Source organism: Chrysemys picta, chromosome 1, assembly GCF_011386835.1.
Source record: "Chrysemys picta bellii isolate R12L10 chromosome 1, ASM1138683v2, whole genome shotgun sequence".
NCBI lineage: Eukaryota > Metazoa > Chordata > Testudines > Emydidae > Chrysemys > Chrysemys picta.
In genome coordinates, this window is record NC_088791.1 from 122583644 (window position 1) to 122596516 (window position 12873).

General features: G+C 42.4%; 1 protein-coding gene across 16 annotated transcripts in view; it reads right to left on the reverse strand.

Moving 5' to 3' along the window:
- The window catches only part of ITPR2 (inositol 1,4,5-trisphosphate receptor type 2), a 337706-nt gene that overhangs the window by 83633 nt on the left and 241200 nt on the right, over window positions 1-12873 (reverse strand). For all 16 annotated transcript variants that reach the window (XM_065569077.1, XM_065569053.1, XM_065569071.1 and 13 more), the window contains 5 exons: window positions 10880-11067; window positions 9633-9816; window positions 8771-9027; window positions 7394-7594; window positions 4815-4925 (listed from right to left, as the gene is read on the reverse strand). In XM_065569077.1, coding sequence (XP_065425149.1) covers window positions 4815-4925; window positions 7394-7594; window positions 8771-9027; window positions 9633-9816; window positions 10880-11067 — 941 coding nt within the window. The remainder of the gene's footprint in view (window positions 1-4814; window positions 4926-7393; window positions 7595-8770; window positions 9028-9632; window positions 9817-10879; window positions 11068-12873) is intronic.

Here is a 12873-nt window from a genome sequence, read left to right on the forward strand (position 1 = left end):
GAAGAGAAAGGATGGTCGCATGGTTAAGGCAGTTGAATACTGCACTAGTGAACTGGATTCTATCCCTTCCTCTACCACAGAGCTCCTGCGGGATACTGGGTAAGTCACTTATACCAAACTTTTCACAGTTGGTCACTGTGTGCCCATTTTCTGGATGGCCAACTTGAGGCCCTGAGGACTGATTTACAGAACAAATAAAGTGTTTTACAATGCTATGAACACTGAAAAATCAGGTCTCAGGTGTCTTAAATTGGGCACCCCAAATTAGTGTTGCATTGAATAATGAGGAGAAATTAGAAGACTGAATAGCTGCTCATTAAATAAGCATTATCCATTTTGTGCAATGAAGGGTCCTATGAGAAAAATAGTAGGTGATCATATAAATAAAGACTGTATCATAATGCAGATGTCTACGGGGGCCCAATTAAGGTTGCACAGGCAACCTTGTTCCTGGCATTTTGTAATGTTTGACGAAAATTTTTCAACAGCTTTGTTCATATGTAGTAATACCTGACGTGTCACATTACTTGAGAAGCACACCACCAGATTTTATATCCGCAACACAGAATCTTCATACCAGATATACAGATTTGATCAGATTTTTGGAGGAAGTTGAAGGTAAGTTCCTGGATATGATGGTGGGTAGAAAGGAACTTCACTGTGTCTGAGGCCTGGTCTACAGTACACAGTTATTTCAGAATTAGCCGAGTTAATTCGAAATAAAACTGATTCTGTCCACACGACCAAACTGTTTTTTTCGATTTAAAGGGCTCTTTAATCCAATTTCTGTACCTCACCTTGGCAAGTAGAGTAGTGTTAAAATTGAGATCGCAGTTCCGGGTTACAGGTATTGTGGACGCAATTCAAGGTTATTGGCCTCCGGGAGCTATCCCAGAATGCTCCCTCGTGACCACTCTGGACAACACACTCAACTCCGATGCACTAGCCAGATAGGCAGTAAAAGCCCTGTGGAACTTTTGAATTTCATTTCCTGTTTGGTCACCATCAGCACAGGTGACCATCAGCACAGTCCACCATCACAGGCAACCATGCAGAGTCCACCATCACAAGAGATCACACGGTCCCGGATTCGCAGATGAGCTCCAGCATGGTCCGAACGGGAAGTACTGGATCTCATCGCATGTTGGGGAGATGAATCTGCTATGGCAGAACTACGTTCCAAAAAAAGAAACACAAATACGTATGCTAAAGTCTCCAGGGCCAGGATGGAAAGAGGCTACTCCAGGGACACAGAGCAGTGTCGTACAAAAATCAAGGAGCTCAGGCAAGCGTACCAAAAAGTCAGGGAGGCAAATGGGCACTCTGGGTCACAGCCGCTTCTACTGTGAGCTGCATGCAATTATGGGGGATGATGCCACCACTACCCCACCACTGTCCTTGGACACCTGCAAGAGGGTAGTTGCACAGGGCAAGGAGGATGAGTTATTGGAGGACGAAGAGGAGGAGGACGACGACAGTGCACAGGCGCCAAGTGGGGAATCCGTTTTCCTCCCTAGCCAGGAACTATTCTTAAAGCTGGAGCCAATAGCCTCCCCACACTCCCAAGGCGGGCTCCCGGACCATGACCCCGCAGAAGGCACTTCTGGTGAGTGAGAGCCTGATCGGAGCCACGGGGTGGGAGGCAGGGGGGAAACCAGCCGCGCTGGGCTGTTCGTGTTTAGTTTAAGAGCTATCCCTGCTCAGAGCCTCATTGGGGCCACATGGTGGGGGGTGTTGTGTTGTGTGAAATGATTATCCCAGCGAGCCCGCAGGCCCTCCTTTTATATAGCAAACCCACCAGGCATTGCTTGCTATGGGAAAGGGGGCCCTGCAGTTTGAAAGCATTGAAATGAATGCGGAAGAAGCAGAACCCTGCATGCCCCTAGGGCTTACCATAGCTGCCTGCAAGCTGAATTCTGTTGCCAGGCCACGTGTGATGGCTTACTCACACCAAAGTGGCAGGCACTTCAGTATAAGAGGCAAAATGCGACCTTGTACAGAAAGAACATGTGCTGTATACTATGAATTGACTGTTTCACTGAGAAAGAGTGTCCCCTTTGTTCTCTAAAATGTATCTTTTAAAATACTAGCCTCCCTTTTTCTCCTCCTGCAGGTGCAAATGTTTCAACGCTGCCCCTATCTACTCCGTCCCAGAGGCTGGTCCAGATTAGAAGGCGGAAAAAACGAACTCAGGACGACACATTCACCGAGCTCATGCAGTCCTCCCGCACTGATAGGGCCCAGCTGAATGCGTGAAGGCAAACAATTGCAGAGTCTCGTAAAGTGTTATATGAACACTAAGAGAGGAAGGATGTGCATGATGAGAGCAGGCAGGATGCTATGGTGAAGCTCATGGGGGAGCAAACTAACATGCTGGTGGATCTAATGCGGGAAAGGCACCAAGACCACAGACTGCCGCTGCAGCCCCTGTATAACTGCCCTCCCTCCTCCCAAAGTTCCATAGCCTCCTCACCCAGACGCCCAAGAACATGGGGGGGGGGCGCTACGGGACCCACACACTCAACCCCAGAGGACTGCACAAGCAGCAGAAAGCTGACATATCCGAAATTTTGATTTGGTTTCTGGACTTGTCCTTCCCTCCTCCTCCACCCCCCTAACCCAATACCCGTCCCTCCCAGTCTACCTTCTGATTTCTCTCAATGTGTTGTGCAACAAATAATAAAGAACAGTTTTTAAACAATTGTGACTTTATTTCCTTTCATATATATATATAGGGGGAGGGTAACTTCAAGAGAAACAAGCAACTGTCACACCGTACCCTGGCCAGTCATGAAACTGGCTTTCAAAGCTTCTCTGATGTGCAGCGTGCCCTGTTGTCTGGCTGTGCAAAATTGGCCACCAGGCGAGTTGCCTCAACCTCCCACCCTGCCATAAACATCTCCCCCTTACTCTCACAGAGATTGTGGAGCACACAACAAGCAGCAATTACAACTGGAATATTGGTTGTGCTGAGATCTAACCAAGTCAGTAAACTGCGCCAGTGCGTTTTCAAACGTCCAAAAGCACATTCTGCCACCATTCTGTACTTGCTCAGCCTATAGTTGAACTGCTCCTTACTACTGTCCAGGGTGCCCGTGTACGGCTTCATGAGCCATGGCATTAAGGGGTAGGCTGGGTCCCCGAGGATAACTATAGGCATTTCAACATCCCCAACAGTAATTTTCTGGTCTGGGAAGTAGGTTCCTTCCTGCAGCTGTTCAAACAGATCAGAGTTCCTGAAGATGCGAGCATCATGCACCTTTCCTGGCCATCCCACTTTGATGTTGGTGAAACGTCCCTTGTGATCCACCAATGCTTGCAGTACCATGGAAAAGTACTCCTCGCGGTTTACGTACTGGCCGCCCCGGTGTGCCGGGGCCAAGATAGGGATATGCGTTCCGTCTATTGCCCTGCCTCAGTTAGGGAATCCCCGCGCATTAAAGCCATCCACAATGGTCTGCACATTTCCCAAAGTCACTACCCGTGATAGCAGCTGGTCAATGATTGCATTGGCTACTTGCAGCACAGCAGCCCCCACAGTAGATTTGCCCACTCCAAACTGATTCCCGACTGACCGGTAGCTGTCGGGCGTAGCAAGCTTCCACAGGGCTATGACCACTCGCTTCTCAACTGTGAGGGCTGCTCTCATTTTGGTGTCTTTGCGCTTCAGGGCAGGAGACAGCAAGTCACAAAGTTCCATGAAAGTGGCCCTACGCATACGAAAGTTTCGCAGCCACTGGGCATCATCTCATACCTACAACACTATGCGGTCCAGCCAGTCTGTGCACATGCCGTGCTTCTAGGAACGTCTGTGTCCATGTCCTCATCAGTATAGTAATCGCGCTGTCGTCGCTTCCTCGCCCGGTTTTGCAGGTACTGCACATACTGCTGGATAACGCGTGAGGTATTTACAATGGTCAAAACTGCAGCGGAGATCTGAGCGGGTAATCCTGGAAAAAGGGCGTGAAACGTAGGAGAGCAGAGTGGCAGCGGAAGAGATGCTGTTCGATTCACAATAGCCGAAAAAAGGCGGGAAATGGTTGTCTTCTGTAGCTTTCATGGAGGCGGGAGCCCAGGACAGACAACATGGAGAAGCTCGGTAGCGCGGCAAGAGCGGGAAAGCAGAGTTGACGGCTGAAACTGTGCTGCTTGGTTCACGATGGCCGAGCAGAGTTGGCAGCGGAAGCGGTCGATGAGAAAGAGTAGATACTTCGAGATTACATAGAAAGATAAGAGGAAATGCGAGGTGGATTCATAGTACCAGGAGAGAAGCAGTGCACCGTACTGCGCCGTCTGCTGAAAGCAGTATGGCATCTGCATGCCCAAAAGGCATGAAACAATTGTCTGCCGTAGCTTTCACGGAGGGAGGAGCGACTGACGACAGACACCGAGAAACACCTGTGAGAATGTTTTTGCCCCAACATGCACTGAGAACTTAACCCAGAATTCCAATGGGCTGCGGGGACTGTGGGATAGCTTCCCACAGTGCACCACTCCGACATTCGATGCTAGCCTCGGTACTGTGGACGCACTCCGCCGAATTCACACGCTTTAGTGGGGATACACAAGACCGAATGTATAAAATCGCTTCCAAAAATTCGAATAGAATAATTTCGAAATAATTTTGTACTGTAGACATACCCTGAGTCACTGGCTCAGTTGAGCTGAATTGAGTTAATTTGTTTACTAATGCCACCGGGTATATTATGCTATCAGGAGACTAAGTAAGCGTCAGGGTGCCTAGTACTCTTGCATAGGCATTTATTATTATTATTACTTGAATCTGAATAGATAAATAAAAATATTTTCCATACCTTTAGCTGAAGCACCAGGTCCATGCAATATTTGCCAAGAGGGTTTATGTCATTCAGGATCAGTGCAATTATAATATCAATTCCATTAGACTCATGGGTAGCAATGCAGCTCTTTTTAAAATGAAAAGAAAAGAGAGATGCACACATATGAGCATATTTTCAAAACAAGGGCCCACATCCTAGGCTGCTCTGTGGCAGCATTGTACCCGATGGCCAGTGCAAAGTGCCCCTAAAGCAACAGTAGCTGGCCACAGGAGGGAGGATCACTCCCATGGAGCAGGAGCTCTCTGTTGTGTAGAGCCAACATGTCACCACCCATCCCTGCTACAAGTCCCTGCTACTCTTTTTAGCACTGCAGTGTCCCACTGATTCCCCACTATTGGAGTCTCTCTCCTCCACAGGGAACAATGTCCCCCAGTAGGAAAAGTCTCTGGCAGGAGGGAAGCAAGGGGGAAAGACTCTACCAGCTCCCTCCTGCTGGAGTATTTCCCCTCTGTGGGGAAAGGGAGGCAGTGGGGAAAGGCTGATGAACCTTTCCCTGCTGCCTCCCCCATTCCAGAACCCTTCCTCGCCTCAGGAAAAGACTCCCACGGGGAAAGGTCCACCAGCTCCCCGCTGCTAGAGCTCTTCCCCCTCCACAGTGAAACATTCCAGCATCAGGGAGAGACTCTGAATGGTGGGGGAGCTGATGAAGCCTTTCCCCACTGCCTCCCCTCTGCCAGAGCCTCTCTCTGACCTGTGTAGTTACAGGTACACACTGAGGTATGGACACCACCTACTTTTCTCTGCAGCGGGTAAGCTACACATACACTACATGCTACCACCAGTAGTGTAGATGTAGCCTACGTGACTATATGATTTGTGTATACAGATGCTCTCTCTATATACATCTATATATCTATCTATATATATAGATACACACATATACATACACACACTCACTCTAGGATGCTTGCTTGTTTGTTTTTTAAATACAGAGTCTGAAATTTGCAACTGTGGCCAATGGTAATTCTGAATATTTTCACAACTAGAGTTCTGGCCCTTTTCAACTAGAACGAACATCAGGCTAAAAAAGCTCTTGGATTTTTTTTTTTTAAACAACAACATTACATAACATTAGAGAAGAAAAGGCTTAAAAATAAAAAGAAGAGAAAAATGAGATGGAAATGACAGCATTGGGTATCTGCCTCTGAAATACACAAGATCATATCTTCAGTTGATGTAAAAGAGCCTAACTTCATTCCTTAGTTACTTCACAGCAGGTCTAGGTAATGAAGTCTAAACAATCAATCATATTTTTCCATTACCAGTGTTCTCTGTGAAGCTAGATAAAAAGTTAACTTGAAAACACATTTTTCTTTCCCTTTACAGTGCTCTAATTATCTCTGTATTTTCAAATAGTTTGACCCATGAGTTTTTAAGCAAATATAATTATTTAACTTTCAGTGCACTTTAGCTTTTTTTGAAGTATGAATTAAGGCTGCTTGATTGTCAGTATTGCAGACAAAAACACTTTGTAGTTAACCAAGATATATACTAGGAAGTAACATTAATATTTAACTATATGATCCAACAGCTAACCATTTTAGCATTAAGGAACAGGATTTTATTTTGTAATTCTGTCCACTGCAAGTTTCTCCATTGTTAATCCATAACAAAAGTTGTGAAATTACATCTGCTGTTGCATCTTTTCTTTCGTTTAACCAGGCCAAGTAGAGTGATGTAAAACCTTTTACTTTTTCTTTCTACCCTGCCTATTGGCATAGAAAATACACCCTCCAGAAGACTCAGGTATATAACTTTATAGACTCCATCCAGCAAAGCACTTAAGCACATACTTAACGATAAGTCCTCAACGGGACCATTCATGTGTTTAAAGTCAAACAAGCTTAGCTCCCTAAATCTGTGCCAGCAAACACGGAACACACCTTAAAGTAACTGCTGAGTACAGAAAAGTATGGCAGCATACACCTCACACCTGCCTCTTCCTGAGTGTATTTTTTTTTGGAAAATCCCTGACATCTGACTGAAGAATTTCATCACCACTACCCAGTCTTGAAGATGCTGGTCTTGCAAGTACAGTAGGACGCTGTGCTAAACACTTGGGAACTATATGAATTACAGTCGTCATATTCTAGAAACTTGCAGAGAGACAACCACAGATAAAAGCTAAGAAATGAGTGAGATTTAGGTTTTACTGCTTATTTGGTTACTAATGAGTTTGCCATGTGCTGCCACACTTACAGTTCAAAACCTGAAAGGACTCTCAAACTGATTAAATCCTGGCCCTATTATGCCAATAGCAAAACTCCCATTGACTTCAATTTGGCCAGGATTTCACCCCACCTGTATCTGAGAGACTGTACTATAGAGAAGACCTGATTAGACAAAATGAGTCCAAGCTCTGATAAAAGTGCATTTTCAAAGGCATATTAAACCTTGTGAGGTCTTCAAGTATGCTACAGCCAGCCATATCATTTGAATCAGGTCCTGAATTATTAAGATTAAGAAAGAGTTATGTAATGCCCATGGACACACAGGTAAATTCTTCCTCGCCAAAACACGATGATTCTAGCTACCTGATTTTCATGACAGGGGCCTTGGCAGTATTCAGTCAAGCTCTCGAGGGTTTGGTTCACCAGAACTACATTCTTCTCATTGATGTATAGCCCCAAGAGGCCCAGACCGCCTGTCGTGCTTCCACAAATACAGTCCAAGAACTGGAGAGTCTCACACACTAGGTTGTAATTTGTTTTGTTGTTCTGATTTCTTAAGAAGGTCTGAAAATAAAATAAGAGAGATTAGGCACCACACCGGAATAGCTCTACATTTTAATGGTAATTCTCCACTTCCCTTGTGTGATAAATGAAAAGGGGGTGGGGAGGAGAGAGAGTAGCTCCCTTTTATGGACCCAGCTAGCCAGGTAGGTATAAAAATCCCTCTTAGTAGTTGTTCTCTACTTGCTTTACCTGTAAAGGGTTAAAAAGTCTCCCCGCATAGGTAAAAGGAAGGGAGTGGACACCTGACCAAAAGAGCCAATGGGAAGGCTAGAACTTTTTAAAATTGGGAAAAAAATTATCCTTTGTCTGTCTGTTGTGGTTCTCGGGGAGAAGCAGAAAGACAGGGCTATAGTTATGCTGCAAGAGTTTTGGCCAGGTATGAAAAATCATCAAATCATACCTAGAAATTACTCATTTGAAACCCCCAGATATGTAAGTAGATCAGGAAATGCCTAGGAAGACGCAATTAGGTTTATTTCTTTTTATTTTTTTATGGCTTGTGGACTCCTCTGTGCTAACCCCAAATGCTTTTGTTTTGCCTGTAACCTTTAAGCTGGACCTCAAGAAGGTTATTCTTGATGCTTAGTTTTTGTAAGTGGGTTTTTTAAAAATCAAGTTTCCAGATGTTTTTTCTTTTCGATTTTAATAAAATTTACCTTTAAGAACAAGATTGGGTTTTTGTGTCCTAAGAGGTTTGTGCACATGTTTAATTAGCTGATGGCAACAGCTGATTTCCTTTGTTTTCTTTCTTAGCTCTTCCCTGGAGGGGTGTGTGTGAAGGGGCTTGAGGGTACCCCACTGGAAGGAATTTCCAAGTGTGCCTCTCTGGGTTTTCAAAGGGTTTTTGCACTTGGGTGGTGGCAGCATCTACCCTTCAAGGTCAGAGAAAAGCCGTAACCGTGGGAGTTTAATACAAGCCTGGAGTGGCCAGTATTACTTTTTTAGAATCCTTGCGGGCCCCCATCTTCTGCACTCAAAGTGCCAGAGTGGGGAATCAGCCTTGAAACCTTGCGAACAGGTGAAGATTTCAACACACACACACACACACACACACACACACTAAATAAATAAATAAATAAATAAATAAATAAGGTACTTTTAAGTACTCAAAATACAGGAAATACAAAAAATTAAAGTCAAATGCACAATCTTTCCACGTATTCTACAGAACCATACCTGGAGCTCTCGGTTGTGGTTTTCACATAGCAACTGAAGAAATCTCAGTATCGGCTGCATGATTGTGATAGCAGGGCTCATTGTTGCTTCCTCCGTGGACTTTTCTTCTGTGTTTGTAGCATCTGTTCCTGAGCCCATGAGATCTATTTCTGGGTCCATTTCTCTTCTATACACAGAGTAAGCTTTGGATGTTGCAGAAGACGCTTCTGTTAACTGCCCCTTCATGCCTTGTTTCAGGTGCAGTGTTGAATCCCTTACTGTAAATGAAGACAATAATTCCTGTTTTCCCCCGGCTTGATTCATTAATAAACAAACACCACCACCACCACCACCACCACGTGTTTGGGGGTTTTTTTGCACTCAATCCCTAAAGACCTCTGGGAAAAAATATTAAAAAATATCAGAGCAATGTTCACAAAAGAATAACATTTTCCAAATAAACCTCAAACATTGAAACAGAAAATTAAAACAAAAAACCACCGTCTTTCTGCCACATACTGTGAACAATGAGAACAATGGATGAACCACAGACTGGCAATTCAGTTCTCATGCTGGAATAAGTCTTTCACAAACAGCCCTATTCGTTTCAGCTTTATTTCTGTTTATATGAAAATACAGGGCCAAATCCTTCGACTTTGTATATCGGCATAGCGCCACTGACGTCAATAGAGCTGTTCTGATCTAACCAGCTGAGGCTCTAGCCCATAATTTACAGACAATTTTCAAACAGCTACTTTTATTTCAGCAGCTGAGAGTCTGCTGTAGTTGCTCTGAAAAGCAGGTATGGTATCAGTGATGATAAACATGCTGTTCATATACAAAGCATTTCTTTTGCCTCTATTTTAGAGAAAATCCCCTTTACCTCTCTTTTTTGGAGCAGATATGGTTAGGTCACTATCATCATCCTTCTTCTTGCTACCCAAATCAATAGTGTTGACTGTCACTGTTGACCGTATTTCCTGCTGAGCAATTTTCATGCGGTCATGCAGAACTTTAAAGAATTTTTCTGACTTCTTTTGCTCGTTCAGTTGCTGGTAAGTGGAATACTGCAAGAAAAGGTATCGATGTCAGTATTTTAAACAAGGAGAAATACACTGTTTTGGCAAAACTATTAATTTCTAGATTATCATTAAATGATCTACACTAACCAAAAACAAATATTGGGTACTGAGAACCTAATTCTTTTATAAATTAATATACAGAGGAGGTCAAAATGTTTAAAATTTTGAAACTTCAATGACATTTTGAAATTTTGAAATTTTGAAAATTTTGACATTTTGAAATTTTGGAAAAACTGGGGGAAATTTCAATGCTATTTTGACCGCGTGTTGAATAGGTTGCAATTTTTCACATTTCAAAATATTAAATTTTGAAAAGAGAAAGAAAGTGAAATTATTTTGTGAAATTTCCCATTTTTCTAACAGTTCTAGTGACTTATTATTCCCATTTAATAATAAAACAATAATAATTATGTCTATGTGGCACTATAGCTTAAACTACACAATTTCTTTAAATTTTCTTTGTCAGATGCTACTTCTCAAACTCCAATCTACAGACTTTTTCAGAGGGACACTATTTTTCAGTGGGAAGCAGAATGGGTCAGCTCGCTAAGATGCATCATTCTTGCAGGACAAAAATTAGAATCCTTAAACTAAAAGTATTGCCTATACATTACCTACAAAATGGAATATTGGTCTTCTGAAACCACTCACTTTTACATTAATTCTGTTTTTGAGGCTTTTGAGAAGTGTCCTTAAACTTTTTCAGAAAATAACTTAATTTTGCTGCTATTTTTGACTTGATGGTATGTTTTTATAAAACCACTGCAAAACTCTTAAATTCAGAAACACAAACATGAAGCAACATATGGCCATAAGGCAAAGAACAAGTTAAAAAAGTACTGTACTGCATACATAAAGATAGTTAAAAAGTGTTTTCCGCTATTAAGTCTACAGCATGAGATACTGCATTATTAGCAAAAGCATATTTGCATTTGTATTATGATACATTGTTTCATGAGAGAAACTTTTCACAAAAGTCACTGAAAAATTATTTTCATTTGTCTCCACACTACGTGCATTTCAAAACCAATGAATGATAAGTAAATACCTGTGTTTGTGTATTTCCACCTTCAAGCAATGCAATACCAAGTAAGATGGCTTCTGAGAAAATTCTGTCATTTTTGGTGCTTACTATAACATCTATGACTAGTTCTGATGCACCTTCTTTATCCAGAAGGCACTGAATATCAGACATCAATATCCCAGACTTATCTGAATCTTGTCCTGAAAAGCCACCTGCAAATACAACAAATATATATCCTGTACATTCATATTCGTATTTGTGGTATACATGTTAAAATAAACTACCTCATAACTGATTTATCATTGATTTAAATGATAATTTTGAATAAATAATTACTTTAGTGCTGGGCCCCAAGAATAAAAAACATGAAGTAACATAAGATCAAAACCGTAGCAACACTGGGTAATTCCAACAACAAAGAAGATGGAGCCTCAGTGATTTGTTCACAGAAATGCATTTTTATTGCATTACTGCATATTTTAAAAGGTAAGCTGTGTGTCTTCTTTTGCTTCTTTATCAATCATCAACATGTGCTGAAAGGTTATTTTGATTTTTTTTTTTTTTTTAACTTAAGGCACAGTCTACACCCAGATTTTGTAGTGATAAAACTGTTTTGGTTAGTGGTGGAAATAGTTTTAAAAAATACAACCTATCCCCCCACCCCGTTTGGTCACAATTATACTGGCATAAAGGTGCCTTACACAAGTACAGCTTATTCACCTTCCCTTATGGGGAAACTACATAAGGTATTATACTGGTATAAACACCTATATGGATATAACTGTATCTACACTAGGGCAATTGTACCATTTTAGCTACACTGCTACAGTAAAATGTTACAGCTTATGTGTAAACAAGGCATTAAAAAGATGAGGCCTCGTCTACGCTATGAAATTAGGTCGGTGTAAATACATCGCTCATGGGTGTGAAATATCCACACCCCCTGAGCGACACAGTTAAACTGACCTGGCCCTTGGTATAGACAGCACTACTTCGATGAGAAAATTCTCCTGTCAACCTAGCTACTGATGGTCGTGGAGGGGGGAGTACCTACACTGATGGCAGAAGCCCTCCTGTCAATGTAGGTAGTGTCTCTACTGAAGTGCTACATCACACAGCTCACTACAGCATTTTAAGTGTAGATAAGCCTTCAGGAATGTCAGATTCTGTCTTCCCTGATTCTGCTGGAGGATCTTTGGGAGGTCTTAAGGATCTTTATTGTGAGCGCTGACACTAACCGTAGGGGCAATGGTATTTGATCTTGAACAAAAGGCTACCTTTGTTCAAAGTGTTAATTAATCACTTAAATTAAATAGGTCTTAATAAAAACAAAAGGTTTTAACCAATCTGGCTGAAAATCCCTTTCCCTCTCCATTGCTTAGCTCATAATGCCACCATTTCTGTAGTACTCCAATCATCCACAAGTCTTCCAGTCCTGATAGGACCTGTGTTTATAATTTAAAAAGCAAGCAAAAAACAAAACAAAAAAACCCTGCCCCTCCACAACCACCCATATTACTATACAAGTGACATAATAGCATTATTATGAATGTGTCTATCCATATGATCTCTCAGCAATACTAGCTACATTTTATGTTCTCCATTGGACCATATAAACTTCAGAACTCATCTATGTTGTAGCTAACCAGAATGCACACACAATCACCACCATATCCACTAACAATTGAACTGTACAAACATACAGATGCACAATGTAAATGTACAGTGCCAGATTCTACTCTTGCACACATACAGTATATGTATGCAAGGGTCTGACAGAGCAGAATTTGGTCCACAGAGTCTCGACTGTAAATATTTCCATAGGACCAACATCTGGACATTTATATAGGAACATCTGGATCAGCACCTGGAAATGCGGCCCACAGAAGCAGGCACACATACAGTATATGCTGCAACAGTAGCATTAAGGTGCATCATGATCTGGCTCTATGCACAGTCCCCTCCCCATGCCCTGCTTAAATTACTACTGTCAACATCCAGACCTTCAAGATCATGCT